The following is a 19,130-nucleotide window of genomic DNA, read 5'->3' on the forward strand; positions in this document are numbered from 1 at the left end:
TAAAATAAATAATTATCCGAGAATGCACAATGACACTGACCATACTATGTTTTCTGTTAAACATCTGAATTGAAACTGCTTTTCACAGTCCCAGTACCATTTGGGTGATTTGCAACCAACTTCAAAAGGGAGATTTAAACAATAAATAAAATCTCCGTTGCCTTCTCCTTTGCAAACAAAACTTCCCCCCACAGGTATCCTGGAACTTACATAACTTTTTTCACAATGTGTATAAACTGCGAGGCCGGCTGGCAGTTACCAAGACAACATCCACTCGCGTTGAGAAATACACATGCGCCATCTGAGGAACAGCACCGCGCATGCGTTGGCATCTGGTTGCCCTGGAGTTGAAAGCAGAGTGCTAGAGTTAAGCTTTGAATTGCTCAGGGCATAGAGAATTCCCATTACAACGTGTGCGGACACCCTTGTTATACAAGGTGGTCACAGAAATTATCTAAGGAGCCTTGTGCACGGATTTCAACTAAAAACCCGTTTCAAGGTCTTGTGCAAGTCAGAGTGACTGGGTGGAGGAAGGTGGCAGCGAAACGAACAAGGCTGTAAAGGTGAGGTCCTGACCTGTTCCAAGGAGAATTCAGACTCGACCCTGATCTGTCAGCAATCATGTCAAACAGGTAAGCAAGAAGACGTAACATTTACCTTCCCTATTTTATGTATCCCAAAAGAGACTTTGAGTATTTCTATTGAATATACTGAATTAGTAAATTCTTTATAGACTGCCTGAATAAAAAAAATCACAGAATTTAGGATAAACGTGAGTAAGCAAAGCTGTAGCACAAAACTAAAATGCATTGTTATGTTGTTATTTTTGAGTTCCTCTTGAGCATGGAAACTCAGCAAAATAGCACAAATATAGGTCCTTTTGGCCCACCTTCTTTGTGCCAACTGTGATATTTATCTTTGTTAATCCTATTTGCATGCATTAGCCTTGTATAACTGGATGTCTTTCCTGTTTAGTACCTGCCCATGTGCTTTTTAAGTATTGTAATTGCTTATGTTTCAGCCACCTGCTCTGGTTCCATAGAGCCACGATCCTCTGTGTGAAAAATGTACCCCTCTGATTGCCTTCATATTTCCCTTCTCTTTAACCTGTGCCTTTAGATCTGCACTCTTATGCCCGCGAGGAAAAAAAGACACAATTTTGCAATTTTGACTCCGTTGACCGACAGTTGACAAATGTTGGGTGGTAGGCATTGTTTGCATGGACTTTAGCAAGGCTTTTAACAAGTTACTGGCATGGTCAACTGGCCTGAAAGTCAAAATTATGTGAGATTCAGGATGTGCTAGCCAATTGAATACAGTATTGGCTTAGTGGTATGAGTTGTGTTGGTGTTAGTGGTATGAGTGGTTAAGGCGTAGGTCTAGTGATCTGAAGGTCGTTACTTCGAGCCTTGGCTGAGGCTGCGTGTGTGTTCTTGAGCAAAGCACTTAACCACACATTGCTCTGAGGATGACACCGGTGCCAAGCTGTATTGATCCTAATGCCCTTGGACAACATCGGTTGCATGGAGAGGGGAGACTTGCAGCTTGGGCAACTGCCGGTCTTCCATTTAAAAAAAACCTTGCCCAAGCTTGTGCCCTGGAAATCCATGGTCTATCGAGACTAACGGAGGCCTATATGAGTTAGAGGATGGTATTGGAGGGTTGTTTTTGCAGATTGGAGGATTGTGATTGATAGTGTGTCATTAAAATTGGTAGTGTAGAGGACACTGAAGAAAGTGATCTAAGTTTATAAAGGGATCTGGATCAACTGAGAAAGTAGAGCAAGGAATAGCAGATGGAATTTTACTTGGACAAAACAAATAGGAATTGTTGCACTTTGAGAATCTAAACCAGGCAGGACTTGCACAGTAAATGATAGGGCCCTGTGGTGTGTTGCAGAACAATGACACCTCAGAGTACAGATGCACAGTTCCTTACAAATGGTGATACAGATTGATAGGGTTGAGAAGAAAACATTTGGCATGTTTGCCTTCCTCAGTCAAGGCAATGAGTGGAGGAGTTGTGATGTCATGTTATAACGTACAAGATATTGGTGAGATTACACTTGGAGTATTGTGTGCAGTTTTGTTTGCCTGGAAATAAGGAAGGATGTCATTAAGCTGGAAAAGGTGAATAAAAGTTGATGAGAATGTTGCTGAGACTGAACAACTTGAGTTATAAGGAGAGGATAGACAGGCTAGGACATTGTTTTTCCCCTGGAAGCTAGGAGGTTGAGGTTTATAAAATAATCAAGGTATTGACATAGTATGGTCACAGTCTTTTTCTCAGAAAAGCAGAGTGTAAATCTTGAGGACAGAAGATTTAAAGAGAGAGGGAAATATTTAAAATGGACCCAAGGGACAACATTTCCACACAGACAGAGGATGGTGAATGGAATAAGCTGCCAGAGGAAACTGTAAGGATGGTAAATAGTTACAATGTTTAAAAGACACTTGAACTATTCATAAATATGAATAGAAATTATGAATAGAATAGAAAATGCCTAGTAAGATATGAGCCAAATGCAGGTAAGTAGAATTATTTGGGCAGAAGGAACTGTTTCTCTGCTGTATGACTTCATTGGTTAAAAAAAAAGCAACTTTCCATAGGGACTAGCTAAAGAAGAATGAGTTATTTAAGCAAGTTGATGCTTTACAGTATCCACACCATTGTACAGCAGCATAAATCATAATCTTCAGAAAAAGAAGTTTGGTGGTGAGGCAGAAGAAAATAGAAAAAAAACGTAGTTCACACATGGAAAGGATGCTTATCCATCTTTTTGCTCCTTATTACTTCTCATAAATGTGCAGCAATATAACTAATTGGTGATCTACGATGCCTCCTCTTATCATGTAGCAATATGACATTGAATTAAGCTGTGATCTTAATGCCTGGGCATTTAAGCATAAACTGGATAGTAAAACACTAGTTATTTAACTGTAGAAAGACAGAAAAATTAAACAAATAGAATGAAATGGATACTACCTATTAAGCTTAAAATACTTTGAAATATGGCCTCATCATGTCACCAAGATGCTCATAAGGTATCATCATCTGGATAAGCGTGATACCAGTTACACACTGAAGACTATATTTGTCATAAGGCACAATAACATGTACTGTATGTAAAACATAGTTTGTGAATTCAAAATGCTGCTTTAATGTTGACATTGTATATGTTCATTTACTTATTTAGTAATTACTTGCGAAGGATTTGCTCTCAAAGCCAGTTTCAAAATGTTAGTTAGTGTTACCATCTGTAGCCTATCAAATTCTTGGAGTGTTGGCTATATCACTTCATGTTTCTTTAAATTATTGATGAATTTTGTGCAACAGAATGCATCTGTTTACTAGTGTTTACATAAGCATACAGAATCCATGTAGTGGTCGCTAAGTAATGGATATCATGCCTGTAAAGCTGTCATTCTCATGATTCAAGATTGTTTGAGGCTTCAATTATACCTGTATGGTAACCTGCCACAATGGCTATAATCCGGTTGCACTTAAATCAACAGTGATGATGTGTTTTGAGATTAAGGATCCTTGAATCTCAATACTTATTACTTACTTATTTATTATTATTTCTTTCTTTTTGTTTTTGCAGTGTGTTGTCTTTAGCATACTAGTTGTATGTCCATCAGTGCAATCTTTCATTGTTTCTATTATAGTTATCATTGTATTATAGATTTATTGAGTGTGCCTGCAGGAAAATGAATCTCAGGGTTGTATATGGTGACATATATGTACTTAGTTAATAAATTTACTTTGATCTTTAAATGTCATTTCCTGTACATAACTAAGGAGAAAAAAAAAACAACGGAAACAATTAAGAACACAATAATACTATAAATAAGCACATAAGATGACCTATATACTGTACATATATTGATTGTATGTCCTTAAAGTAGAGCTAGGCTGTACATAAGGTGTCTGATAGGAAATAATTACGTAATTGTGGAGTTAGTAGGTGGAGATGTTGATCAGTCTTACTGCTTGGGGAAAGTAACTGTTTTTGAGTCTGGTGGTCTTGGCTTGGATGCTACGTAGCCTCCTACCTGATACGAGTGGGACAAGCAGTCCATGAGCAGTGTGTGTGGAATCCTTCATGATAGTTCTGGCACTTCTCCAACACCTTTCTGTATATATGTCCCTGAGGGCAGGTAGGCTGGTGCTAGTGATGCTTTGGGCAGTTTAGACTACCTGTTGTAGAGCCTTCTTAGCACCACAGTGCAGTTTCTGTGCCAAGCAGTGATGCAGCTTCTTAGGATGCTCTCTACCGTGCTTCTTTAGAATGACATGAATATAGATGTGCAATGACCAGCTCCCTTCAGTCTCCTTAGAAAGTAGAGGTATTGGTGAGCTTTCTTGATGGTGTAGGATGTGTTCTGAGACCATGATGGGTTGTGTGTGATGTGTATTTATAGGATTTTAAAACTGCAGTGTTTCCACTGCTGTGCTGCCGATGTAAAGGAAAGTGTGAGTGTTGTGAGTTCTCCTGAAGTCGAAAACCATGTCCTTTATCTTCTTAACATTAAGGGAGAAGTTTTTATTTGCATGACTCCAAGCTTTGAGCTTTTGCATGTCCTCTCTTTATGCTGTCTCATCATTGTTGCCAATGAGCCCCATCGCTGTTGTGTACTCGGTGAACTTGACAACGTGACTCCTTCATTCTCCACCAATTCAAGGAATAAAGTCTAAGCCTATATAACCTTTTCCTATAACGCGGGTCCTCAGGTACCAGCAACATCCTTGTAAATTTTCTCTGTACTCTTTCAATCTTATTGATATCTTACCTTAGGTGATCAGAATTGCACATGATACTCCAAATTTGCCCCCACCAATGTCTTATACAAATTCAACATAGCACCCCAACTCCTGTACTCAGTAGTTTGATTTGTAAAGGCCAATGTACCAAATGCTCTCCTTACAACTCTCTACCCATAACACCACTTTCAGGGATTTGTGGATCTGTATTCATAGATCCCTTGCTTCTACTGTACTCCTCAGTTCCTACCTTCCTCTGTGTAGGTCCTACCCTGGTCTCTCCTCCCAAAGTGCAATACCTCACAATTGTATTCCATCTGTTATTTTACATCTAATTTTTCAGCTGTCTGATCCTGACTCCTATGACACGCCACTCATTACATTTAGCCATCTAGAAAATGTGTGTGTTTCAGTGCTCTCTGTTTCTTTTAGGCCTCCAATCCTCTATACATGCCAATTTGCTATCTTTGAATCTCGTCATCAAATGCCTTGTGGAAATGGGGTTTTTTTATCCGTAACACCTGTTATTTCTTCAGAGAATGCACATAAATTAGTCAAACTGTTTTAACTGCCTGTTTCCACATTCCCTGTTACACAACTTTTATTGGTGGTTTCTAATACCCTTACAAAGACAGATAACAGTCTGCTTTATTTACTAACTGCTTTTCTTCTTGTTTGAGTAAAGGATTTATTATTTTTCCATCTGCTGGAAGTTCTCTGAAACCAGAGCATTTTAGAAAAATAAAACAGTTGTGTCACCTGACAACTTCATTTAAGAGCTTAGGAGCTTAGGGCTGAGGAGATATAAACTGCAACTTTAAAAATTCCTTGGTGATTGAATTTTTCCTGCATTCCTCCAGTCTCTGATATATTGCTATTTTAGGAAATCTACTACTTTAATGTACTTGTATAGTTTTGTAGTCTATTGTCTATGGCAGGGTTTCTCAACTTTGTTTTCGTGAGAGGTTGCTAGCGGATTCCACAAGAGATGGTGACTTTAAAAAATAAACATTTTTTGAACTTTGTGTGATGCTAGTGCTCACAGTGGTGAGCAGTGACCGAGCAGCTCTGTTAGCAATCTCTTTAGAGTCTCTCAGCCCAGTATGGCAGTGTGTAGCAGGACTGTGTTTATTTGGTTGCGTTCATTCTCAGTATTTGATGTGAGATAGGGGTTGATAATTAGTGAATACTGTATTGCACAGAGGGGAGGACAGTAGGCTGATGAGAAGTGTGGACTGTGTTTTTCAAGCACTGAATGGACTTGCCCGACTTGGGCTGTGACATCAGCCTCTCCCTCCCAAATAACCTCCCCCCCCCCCCCGCCCAACTTCCCCACTTCCCCTGTTATTAACCCTTGTGTTTGGCAGACATGTCTGAGGGTTCAATGTGGTGATTTTTGAAGAGATGTGAGATGGAAGAGGAAGATTCTAGGTATAGGTCTATGGATGTTCTGATAAGGTTAATGATACAGAATTACAATCTTCTGAGTCATTTCACTGCACTAGTTCAACAATGGACACAAAAAAGTCCATCATTACAATGAAAGCTGCTTCTCTATGGGTTTTGCATGGGCTGGTGATCCAAGTTATCCTATTCCATTGTGTCTAGTCTATGTCAAACAACTTACAAATGCAGCAATGGCTCCAGCAAAATTGGAACTGGGTTGACATCTGTACTGATGGTGCTCCATCAATGATTGGTCCCATGAGAGGTTTCATTTCTCTTGTTTTAAAAAAAGAAAATCCTGATGTTATCATAACACCCACAAAATGCTGGTGGAACGCAGCAGGCCAGGCAGCATCTATAGGGAGAAGCGCTGTCAACGTTTTGGGACGAGACCCTTTGTCAGGACTAACTGAAAGGAAAGATAGTAAGAGATTTGAAAGTAGGAGGGGGAAGGGAAAATGCAAAATGATAGGAGAAGACTGGAGGGGGTGGGGTGAAGCTGAGAGCCAGAAAGGTGATTGATAAAAGGGATACAGAGCTAGAGAAGGGAAAGGATATTGGGATTGAAGGCCTAGGGAGAAAGAAAGGAGGAGGGGAGCACCAGAGGGAGATGGAGAACAGGCAGAGTGATAGGCAGAGAGAGAAAGAAAAAAAGAGGGGAAAAAAAACTAAATATATTAGGGATGGGGTAAGAAGAGGAGGAGGGTCATGAACATTGACTTCTCTAACTTCCGTTAATGCCCCTCCCCCCTTCTTACTTCACCCCCTTTGGTCTTCTCCTATCATTTCGCAGTCAAGATGATTTGTAACCAAGCCTTGGTTGAATTCTAGAGCACAATATTACTTAAGAGCAGGAATGCAACATGTTGAATCAAGCTCCAGAGAAACAAAACGGCACAGCACAGAATCAGAATCAGGTTTATTGTCACTGAGTTGTAGGTCATTAAATTTGTTGTGTTTCAGCAGTAGTACAGTGCAAAGTCATAAATTATTAATAATTACAAAATAAATTAAAAGTATAAAATAAGAATATTGAATGGAGGGGAGAAAGCTGTTCCTAAGCAGGTCTGGCCTACTATGACTGCACTGACGATGATCCCAATTTAAACCAATCCCCTCTGCCTGCCCATAGTCCATATCCCACTATTCACTCCCTATTCATTTGTCTGTTTAAATACCTCATAAATGTTGTTATTGTATCTGCTTCCACTATCTCCCCCAATGCATTCCAGCCACTTGCCTCTCTCTGTGTAAAAAAAACACTTGCCTTGTAAAAAAAAACATTTAAACATTTCCTCTCTCACCTTAAGTATAAGCCCTTAGTATTTGGAAAAGACCCCTGACTATCGACCGTTTTGTTCTATCATAATTTTATATTCTACCAAATTCCCTCTTTAGCTTCCAGATTCCCATCTGCCTCCTTTTTAGTCATAGTACTGTTTTTCAAAACACTGAACACCTCCTACTTAATATCAACATATCCCTCCCTAACCTCACTGTCACCCATGTCCCAATGTGAACTACTCAGTAAGGAACTCACCCACTTCCTCCTGGTCTAAGTATATATTCCTTCTTTTATCCTTGATTAGACCTGTCTTTTATCTAGCCACCTTCTTGCTATATGTATAATATGCTAAGGAATTCACCTTAATCTTACTTGCTGAGGAAATTTTAACCCAGGTTAGATGAAGGGTCTCAATCTAACATGTGAATTGTGCATTTTCCTCCACAGTTGCTGCCTGACCTCTTTTTCTTTTTAGCTCTCCTTATTTCTGGTTTCAGTTCTTTCCAGCTTCTTTTATGTTTCCCTGGGGCATTGCCTGATTTCAGCTTCCTAAACCTTACATAAGCTTCATTCTTCCTTTTTGACATTCAGTATTAGGCTTTTCAATTTATAGCCATGTGTTATGTTGATATAATATCCACCCAGTTAACTTTCCTTCTACATTTTTTCACACCAAGTAAGAGATACTGTGTTGATAGACACAGAACAGATATGAGCAATCTTAAGGATTATTTCATGTTTATATTTGCATGCATTGTGTCATCATTAACTGTGGGGAGAAAAGTCCAAACTGAGCAGTGTTCAGAAATAAATAATGTTACCAAACGAATTCTTAATTTTCTATCTGCAACATAATGGTAAGTTTCATAGTTCTCTCAGCAATACAGAGCTGATTGAATTCATATTTGCACACAGTATATTCCTGATGGGAAATAACCTAAATGTGCTGGATTACATTTTAGTATATGGTGTGCATATTATCATTTAGCTCAATAAAAAGTAATTTGTATGCAGAACTGTAGGATGAACAATGAAGTAACCTATTTATGGTTTTTATGCACTAAGAATGTTGAAGTACCTTTCATGATGTACCATTCAAAATTTTAAAAAATGTATGTGAGATTATTTGTGGACTTTGTGTTTGGAACATAAGAAACTTAAATAGGAGCAGGAGTAGATCATGTGATTTCTTGAGCATGTTTCCATTATTCAATGCAATTGTGGCTTTCCTTTTACATTATTTCTACTTCATTGTTAAATGACTATTTATTTTAATTTATTTTGAAATCTGTTGATTAACCATTGCAAAATTCAATGATTGACCAAAGGCAGGGATTTCCAAAGATAACACCCTGAAACTTTTTCCAGTTCTCTATTTGTTAACCAAGGATTAGCTTCTTGGTATTAATCCTGATAAACGTGTCCAATCTTGTATATTTCAATATGATAGTTTCTTTTTAAACTGAAATCTCTCCTTGTGGAATTAAGTAATCAATCTAGAGACAACACTACGGCATCCCAAAACAGATCTATATTTTCCTTGTATAGATGAACAAAGCAGCATATAGCACTGTAAGTGTCGTCTAACCGAAGCAACAAGAATTCTTTCTCTGTTCTTCACCTTTGAATAAGGGTCAACATGCCACTTAATTTCCCAATTGCACATTTACCTTTAATTTCTGTGTTTCAGTGCCAAGTGCAAAGGTTTACAAATTATTTCAACATTTATTCAATTTTCACCATTTAAAAAGATGTACATGTTTTTCAAAGTGAATAATCTTACACTCACTTAACGTGTCTGCATCCCGCTAGGGATCATTTGTTTTTACTACTGCTTACTTTTACTCTTCGTTTTGCATTGACCATGCGAAAGGCTGGTTGCTATATATGAATGCTCCGGATGGCTCTTGACATGACTTGGCAACAGCACATGATGAACGTCGAGCTCTGATGACCTACCGATGCTCGCCACTAAAATCGAGGCGAGAAGACTGCAAATAGTGGGGCATTGTCTATGCCCCCCTGAGCTACCTGCCAGCGTAGTCATCACATGGAAGCCCAAGCATGGGTGGATAAACCCTGGGCACCCTCACAAGACTATGATCAACATGCTCTTAGAAGATAGCAGTGTGGCTTCTGTTGAGGAACTGAACACACTGATGAGGGAGAGAGAGGAGTGGAGAGTCTGCCATCATGCCCAACGCTGGCCCCCTAGGCCTGAGTCAATTTAGTAGTAGTTTGCATTGACAGTAAACTTGAAAAAAAAATGTACTCCTTTCAAGTACCTTAGTCATTGATCCAGATTGTACACAACTGAAGCACCAGCAGTAATCTGTCTGGAATTTCACTAATAACAGGAGGCTGACAATCTAACAATAATCTATTTATTCATATGTATTCTCTTTAAATAATACTCTTTTTTAACATATTACACAAGTTCTTGAATCTTGTTTTATATTGATCTTTTATATAGCACTTCATTCTTTTTAAAATCCAAATGGAATATATTTAATTGTGTCACACTGACGATGAGTCACTGCCTTTATAAGAAATTCCTAATGCAGATTCTCTTGCATAAGGTCATGCTAGCTGTGCCAAATTATGAATCATTGCCAATGGTCTATTCCAGATTCCTCAACAATGAATTCCACTGTTTTACCAACGAGTTATCTGGCTTAGTGTTCTATATTTCTATCATAGGTTTGCTGCTTGCTGATCAATGTGGATTGCTCCAGAATTCTTTCCTCCTTTTCTTTACAGTCGTTAACTTGGACTTGAGAATTTTTGCTTCCATGACATTTGTTGTAGCTAATGAGTACACATATGTAGTCTCATTAGACCCTTGGTTACTTTCTCCATTTCTGCCTCTTATTTTTCTTCTCGTCAGTGAAGTCAGTTACAAATATGTGTTTAACATGCCAGCTATTTCCCCATATTAATGACTCCAGCTGATGGTGACATTTACTTTTGGAACTCTCCACTACTTTCCATTATTTTTAAGTAGCCCATAATGTGTTTTGGTATTTCCTTGTCATTTTCTTTCCTAGTTGCCTAACATATCAGTTTGCAGTGATCTTTTGTTGGCTTCTAAAGGTCTCCAAAGCATATATGCTTCGTTTTATTGTCTATTTTAATGTTACCCATAACTTTCTTTGATTAGTCAAAGACAGATCTTAAAGGTTTTATTTCACCATGGAATATGCATATTCTAATGACCAGTGCATGGATCTATGATATTACTATGACACAGACTTGGTTAAGAGAAGGGCAGACCTGGCAACTCAGCATTTCAGATACGACCGAGAGGGATTTAAAGGAGGTGTGTTAGTAGCACAATTGATTAGGGAGAATGTCAATGCACTGAGACTGGGTATCCTGGAGGGTTCATCAAGGAGGCAATATGGAGTGATCCCAGAAATAAGAAAGATTCTATCAGCATGATGGGGTTATATCACTGGCCTTCCCAATATTCACTATGTTATAGAGCAAATATGTAGATATATTATGGAAAGACCTGAAAAAAAACAAGATTGTGGAAGATGAGATATTTCAGGATGTTGAGGAGAACAAGTCATATGAAGCAAGGTTAGCAGAGCTGGGACTTTTCTCTTTGGAGCGTAGAAGAATGAGAGGGGATTTGATAGATGTCTACAAGATTATGAGAGGCATAGATAGGGTGGATAGTCAGTACCTGTTGCCCAGGGCACCAGTAGCAAACACCAGAAGGTATATGTACAAAATTAAGGGAGGGAAGTTTAGGGGAGACATCAGGGGTAAGTTTTTTACACAGAGGGTTGTGAGTGCCTGGAATGACTTGCCAGGGATGGCAGTGGAGGCTAAAACATTAGAGGTATTTAAGAGCTTCTTGGACAGGCACATGGATGAAAGAAAAATAGAGGGTTATGGGGTAGTGTGGGTTTAGTACTTTTTTTTAAGGATTATATGGGTCGGCACAACATGGAGGGCTGAAGGGCCTGTACTGTGCTGTAATGTTCTATGGTTCTGTGACACTAACTGGCTTTAGTTTTCCTAATTATTGACTGGCACTTAGTGCCAGAGGCTTAGGCGCATCAAACAAGTTTCTTAACAGACTATGTAGATAGTTCATCTAGGGAAGGGACCATACCAGACTTTGTAGTGGAAAATGAGCCAGACTATGTGATTGGAGTTTCAGTGGGAAAGCATCTTGGGAACCACAAGCATTACTCTGTAAGTTTTTAAGGCAGCTATGCATGAGAATAAAACAAAACCTTAGGGGAAGTTTCTAAATTAGGGAAGCCTAAATGCAACGGTATTAGGTAGGAGCTGGGGAGAATATTGGGTACTGTATGTCCACATCTGGTGTATGGAAGTCATTTAAAGGCCAATTGGAATTCATAATTCAGAACCAGCATACTCCTTTGAGGAAGAAAGACGAGGATGGCAAGGTTCATGGCAAAAAGAAAAAGGAAGCTGAAATTGGGCAGGACTCAGGAGACAGGAAAGAAATTAAACAGAGAATTATGACTTGCATCCACAGTGATGAAGTGTCTTGAGAGGTTGGTGATGAAAGTTATGGACTCCTGCCTGCGAAGGATCTGCTCCAATTTGCCTACCAGCACAAAAGATCTACAACAGATGCCATATCAGTGGCTCTTCACTCAACCCTGGAACATCTGGACAACAACAATAAATATATCAGAATGCTATTTATCAATTACAGTTCACATTCAGTAGTATCATCCCCTTAAACCTAATCTATAAACTCCAGCAATTCAAGTGCACCACTGAGCTATTTGCTTAGCCCCCTGCTTTACTCATTTTATACTTTTGACTGTGTGGAAAAGCACAGCTGCAGGGCCATATTCAAGTTTGCTGATAACACTTCTGTTGTAGGCTGAATCAGAGGTGGTGACAAATCAGCACATAGGAGAGAGATTGAAAATATGGTGGAATAGTGCCACAACAATAACCTCTTACTTGCTGTCGGCAAGACCAAGAGTCTAATTATTGATTTCAGGAGGAGGAAACCAGAGGTCCATGAGCCAGTCCTCATCAGGATCAGAGGGAGAAGGTCAGCAACTTTAAATTCCTTGTTGTTAACATTTTGGAGGACTCCATCAAAGGAATGGTCATCGTTGGAGTGATCTGAGGTAGAGTGGTAGTGTTTTGGATCATTTGCGCTTCGGTGATAATGAGTTGAGGCGAGGTAAGTTACCTGTGAGGTATAGATACAGGAAGTATGTGTGTGAGGCCGATGTTCTGTACTGGGTGTCAGATGTAGGAAGTCCAGGAGACTCCCAGCCTTCTGGCCGGCCACATCTGCGCCAGATGCATCGAGCTGCAGTTTCTTAGGGACTGGGTTAGGGAACTGGTGATGCAGCTTGATGACCTTCGTCTGGTTAGGGAAAGTGAGGAGGTGATAGAGAGGAGCTATAGGCAAGTCGTCACACTGGGGCCTTGGGAGAGAGACAAGTGGAGAATAATCAGGGCAGGGAAGGGCAGGAGTCAGATACTAGAGAGTACCCCTTAACAATAAGTATTCATGTTTGAGTACTGTTGGGGGGGAATGGCCTACTTGGGGGAAGCAACAGTGGCTGTGCCTCTGGCACAGAGTCTGGCCCTGTGGCTCAGAAGGGCAGGGAAAGGAAGAAAGCAGCAGTAGTTAGGGGTCAGACAGGTGATTCTGTGGACACAGGAGAAAAATGCAAATGGTTGTTTGCCTCCCAGGTGCCAGGGTCCAGGATGTTTCTGATTGTGTCCACTATGTCCTGAAGTGGGAAGGTGAACAGCCAGAGGTCGTGGTACATATTGGTACCAGCGACATAGGTAGGCAGAGGGAGGGAATCCTGAAAACTACAGTGAGTTAGGAAGGAAGTTGAGAAGCAGGACCACAAAGGTAGTAAACTCAGGATTACTGTCTGTGCCATGCGACAGTGAGAATAGGAATAGAGTGAGGTGGAGGATAAATGCGTGGCTGAGGGATTGGAGCAGGGGCCAGGGATTCAAATTTCTGGGTTATTGTGACCTCTTTTGGGGCAGGCATGACTTGTACAAAAATGACGGGTTGCACTTGAATCTGAGGGGGACCAATATCCTGGCCGGGAGGTTTGCTAGGGCTATTGGGGAGAGTTTAAACTAGAATTGCTGGGGGTGAGGGTGAGAACGGAACAGAAGAGATGGAGGAAGGGGTGGTTGGCTCACATATAGAGAAAGCTTGGAGACAGTGTGAGAGGGAGGATAAGCAGGTGATAGAGAAGTGAGACGCTCAGACTGATGGTTTGAGATGTGTCTATTTTAATGCAAGAAGCATCATGAACAAAGTGGATGAGCTTAGAGCATGGATCAGTACTTGGAGCTATGATGTTGTGGCCATTACAGAGACTTCGGTGTTTCAGGGGCAGGAATGGTTACTTAGAGTGCTAGGCTTTAGATGTTTCAGAAAGGACAGGGAGGGAGGCAAAAGATGCGGGGTCATGGCACTGCTGATCAGAGATAGTGTCACTGCTACAGAAGAGGAAAAGGTCATGGAGGGATTGTCTACCTTGGATTTTCTGACTAACAGACCCCAATCTGTTCAGTCAGACAACTTCTCCTCCTCCTCTCACCCTGAAAACTTGCATGCCTCAAGGCTGTGTGCTGAGCCCTCTTCTGTACTCCCTTTTCACCCATGACTGGGTTCCTGTGCATGGTTCTAACTCCATAATCAAGTTTGCTGATGACACCACAGTGGTTGGCCTGATTAGGGGAGATGACGAGACAGCCTACAGGGATGAGGTCCAGCACCTGGCCGTGTGGTGTGCCAATAATAACCTGGCTCTTAACACCCTGAAAACCAAGAAGATCATTGTGGACTTCAGGCGTGCTAGGAGCCACACTCACGTCCCTATCTACATCAACAGAGCTGTAGTGGAGCGTGCATCAAGCTTCAAATTCCTTGGTGTCCACATTCAGAGGATCTCACCTGGTCCCTGAACTCCTACATCTTGATCAAAAAGGGGCCACAGCAGCTTTATTTCCTGCGGAGCATCAAGAAAGCTCACTTCTGTCCCAGAATATTGATGGACATTTATCGCTGTACCATTGACCTCACTGCTTGTTTGCCTTATTTCCATTGACTCCATGCCAGTTTCCTTAGTAAATACAGATGCAAAAAACCCATTTAAGATCTCCCCCATTTCTTTTGGTTCCATACATAGCCGACCACTCTGATCTTCAAGAGGACTAATTTTATCCCTTACTATCCTTTTGCTTTTAATATACCTGTAGAAGCTCTTTGGATTATCCTTCACCTTGACTGCCAAAGCAACCTCATGTCTTCTTTTAGCCTTCCTGATTTCTTTAAGTTTTTTTTGCACTTTTTATACTTCTCAAGCACCTTATTTGCTCCCTGTTTCCTATACATGTCATACATCTCTCTCTTCCTTTTTGTCAGAGTTCCAGTATCCCTTGAGAACCAAGTTTCCTTATTCTTATTCACTTTGCCTTTAATCATGACAGGAACATACAAACTCTGCACTCTCAAAGGTCTCCCAATGACCTTACCAACTTACCAACGACATCCTTGCCAGAGAACAACCTGTCCCAATCCACGCTTTTGAGATCCTTTCTCATTTCTTCAAATTTGGCCTTTTTCCAGTTTAGAACCTCAACCCAAGGATCAGATCTATCTTTATCCATGATCAAGTTGAAACTAATGGTGTTATGATCACTGGAACCAAAGTGTTCCCCTACATACATTTCCGTCGCCTGTCCTAACTCGTTTCCTAATAGGAGATCTAATATTGCATCCTCTGTAGTCAGTACCTCTATATATTATTTTAGAAAACCTTCCTGAACACATTTTACAAACTCTAACCCATCCAGACCTTTAACAGTATGGGAGTCCCAATCAATATGTGGAAAAGTAAAATCCCCTACTATCACAACTTTATGTTTCCTTCAGTTGTCTGCAATCTCTCTGCAGATTTGCTCCCCCAATTCTTGCTGACTATTGGGTGGTCTATAATTCAACCACATTAATGTGATCATACCTTTCCTGTTTCTTGGCTCCATCCATATGGCCTCGGTAGACAAGCCTTCTAACCGGTCCTGCCTGAGCACTGCTGTAACATTTTCCCTGACTAGCAATACCACCCCACCCCCACCCTTCATTCCTCTGCCTCTATCAAGTCTGAAACATCAGAACTCTGGAACATTAAGCTGCCAGTCCTTCCCCTCCTGTAGCCAAGTTTCACTAATGGCTATAATGTTGTAATTCCATGTGTCAATCCACACCCTCAGCTCATCTGCCTTCCCCACAATACTCCTCGCATTGAAATAGACACACCTCAGAAGATTATTACCACCACACACAACCCTTCTATTTGTGACTTTGCATGAACTTTTAACATCATTTATTCTCACCCCTCTCCACTATCTGCTCTGGCATTCTGGTTCCCATCCTCCTGCAAATCTAGTTTAACCTCCCCCCCAACACCAACAGCACTAACAAACCTCCCAGCAAGTATACTGGTCCCCTTGTAGTTCAGGTGTAACCCGTCTCTCTTGTACAGGTCCCACCTGCCTCAGAAGAGGTCCCAATGATCCTGAAATCTGAAACCCTGACTCCTACGCCAGTTCCTCAGCCATGTGTTCATCCTCCAGAGCATCCTACTCTTACCCTCAGTGGCACAGGTAGCAATCCTGAGATTACCACCCTGAAGGTCCTGGTTTTTAACTTTCTACCAAGCTCTCTATACTCACTCTTCAGGATCTCCTCACTCTTTCTTCCTACGTCATTGGTACTGATGTGTATCATGACATCTGGCTGATCACCCTCCCACTTCAGAATGCTGGGCACATGATCAGAGATATCCCCGACCCTGGCACCCAGGAGGCAACAAACCATCCAGCAGTCTCTGTCACGACCACAGAACCTCCTGTCTGTACCTCTAACTATTGAGTCCACTATTGCTACCGCTCTCTTCTTCCACCCTCCCTTCTGCACTGGGACATTTGATTGGTCCTATTCTCTCATGTCTTCTTGCTGTTCACATACTTGTTCAATGCCTTTGGGTTTTCTTTAATCCTGTGATTAAATGTCCCAGTTTGTAAGTTGCTGGAAAAGATCCTGAGAGGGAGGATTGATGAACATTTGGAGAGGCATAATATGATTATGAATAGTCAGCATGGCTTTGTCAAAGGCAAGACGTGCCTAACAAGCTCGCTTGAATTTTTTGAGGATGTGACTAAACACATTGATGAAGGTAGAGCAGTAGATGTGGTGTAAATGGATTTCAGCAAGGCATTTGATAAGGTACCCCATGCAAGGCTTTTTGAGAAAGTAACAAGGCTTGGGATCCAAGGGGATCCTGCTTTGTGGATCCAGAATTGGCTTGCTCACAGAAGGCAAAGTGTGGTTGTAGACAGGTCATATTCTGCATGGAGGTCTGTGACCAGCGTTGTCCCTTTGGGATCTATTCTGACACCCCTACAGTTCGTGATTTTTATAAACGACCTGGATGAGGAAGTGGAGTGATGGGTTAGTAAATTTGCTGATGACACAAAGGTTGAGGGTGTTGTGGATAGTGTGGAGGGCTGTCAGAAGTTACAGCAGGACATTGATAGGATGCAAAACTGAGCTGGGAAGGGGCAGATGGAGTTCAACCCATATAAATTTAAGGTGGTTTATTTTGGTAGGTCAAGTATAATGGAATAATAAAGCATTAATACTAAGACTCTTGGCAGTGTGGAGGATCGGAGGGATCTTGGAGTCAGAGTCCATAGAACACTCAAAGCTGCTACTCTGTGGTAGAGAAGGCATACGGTGCATTGGCCTTCATCAACCATGGGACTGAGTTTAAGAGCTGAAAGGTAATGTTACTATTAATTAGAACCCTGGTCAGACTCCACTTGGAGTACTGTACTCATTTATGGTCACCTCACTACAGGAAGGATGTGGAAACTATAGAAAGGGTGCAGAGCAGATTTACAAGGATGTTGACTGGCTTGAGGAGCATGCCATACGAGAACAGGTTGAATGAACTTGACTTTTTCTCCTTGGAGTAATGAAGGATGAGAGGTGTCCTGATAGAGGTGTATAAGATGATGAGAGGCATTGATCGTATGGATAGTCAGAGGCTTTTTCCCAGGGCTGAAATGGCTGTCATGAGAGGGCACAGTTTTAAGGTGCTTGGAAGTAGGTTCAGTCTGATGGCCTGGTGGAAGAAGCTGTCCTGGAGCCTGTTGGTCCTGGCTTTTATGCTGCAGTACCGCTTCCCAGATACTAGTAGTTGGAATAGATTATGGATGGGAACACTTGGGTCCCCAGTGATCCTATGGGCCCTTTTTACACACCTGTCCTTGTAAATGACCTAAATCATGGGAAGTTAACAACTAAATGTGCTGGGCTGTCCGCACCACTCTCAGCAGAGTCCTGCGATTTAAGGGAAGTACAATTCCCATACCAGACAGTGATGCAGCCAGTCAGGATGCTGCAAATTATGTCCCTATAGAAAATTCTTAGAATTTAGGATGCTCGCTGCTGCCACCAGGAAGAAGATACAGGAGCCTCTGGACTCTCCCCATTAGGTTCAGGAATATTTATTACCTTTCAACCACCAGGCTCTTGAACCAAAGGGGATAACTTCACTCAACTTCCCTTGTTCCATCAGTGAAATGTTCCCACAACCTATAGACTCACTTTCAAGGACTTTTCATCTCATGTTCTCAATATTTATTGCTGAAACATTTATTATTATTATTATTATTATTATTGTTTTTTTGGATTTGCAACTTGCTGACATTTGCACATTGGTTGAACACTCAAGTTGGTGCAATCTTTCATTGATACTATAGTGATTATTCTTTTTTGGATTTACTGTATGCCTGCAAGAAATTGAATCTGAGGGTTATATATGATGATATGTATGTAGTTTCAATATAAATTTCTTCGAACTTTTTCTTGAACTTTTTATGAGGTCTAAATGGTGACAAGAAATGCATAAGGCATGTAACATTAAGCAATATCTCAAGACATTTTACACAAAGTCAAGAAGGTAACTAGGGGAAAGTGTTAAGACCACTCATGGACAATGGAGTGTATTTATCCCTGGAACCATATGAGTGAATGGGGTACAAAATGAGTACTTTGCATCAGTATTTGCCAAGGAAGCGGACATGAACAAGAGCAAGATGAGGAAAGGCTATGTTGTTATTCTTAAGCATGTTGAGTTTCTTGAAGAACACTAATGATGGATAAATCCCCAGGGTCTTGTTGTCAAAATAAACTAACTAAAATAACTGTGCCCAGAACACATAGACTGTACTCTTAAGACTTGCACACAATTTATTTTACTTGTGCACAAGGAGAACAGCATGATCCCTGTCACCATACTGCTCTGAAGCCAGGACAGAAAACTCATTATTTTTATGCACAATTGGCTTAACAGTTATGGGTATTGATGATTTGGAAAATTGTATATGTTTCAATTCCTCACTAGCATGATTAATCGTTGTTTACAATAGAACTGTTAGAAGTCAATTGAAACTTGAAGTGATAACTGATGACATTTTGAAGTTAGTATAACAATTATCCCTTAGTTGTTGGGTGTATTTCACATCCTTCCATTATCTCATTTGTCTCCAGCACCCCCTACTGTGTGAACGGAAGCTG

At 40.8% G+C, this 19,130-nt stretch overlaps 1 protein-coding gene across 3 annotated transcripts in view; it reads left to right on the forward strand.

The window, feature by feature from the left end:
* The first annotated feature begins 327 nt into the window (after positions 1 to 327).
* Positions 328 to 19,130, forward strand: part of LOC132392757 (dynein regulatory complex protein 11-like) — a 185,850-nt gene continuing 167,047 nt past the window's right edge. For all 3 annotated transcript variants that reach the window (XM_059967073.1, XM_059967076.1, XM_059967074.1), the window contains exon 1: positions 328 to 632. In XM_059967073.1, coding sequence (XP_059823056.1) covers positions 622 to 632 — 11 coding nt within the window. In that variant the 5' untranslated portion in view covers positions 328 to 621. The remainder of the gene's footprint in view (positions 633 to 19,130) is intronic.

This window comes from Hypanus sabinus, chromosome 4 (assembly GCF_030144855.1).
Source record: "Hypanus sabinus isolate sHypSab1 chromosome 4, sHypSab1.hap1, whole genome shotgun sequence".
In the NCBI taxonomy this organism is placed as follows: domain Eukaryota; kingdom Metazoa; phylum Chordata; class Chondrichthyes; order Myliobatiformes; family Dasyatidae; genus Hypanus; species Hypanus sabinus.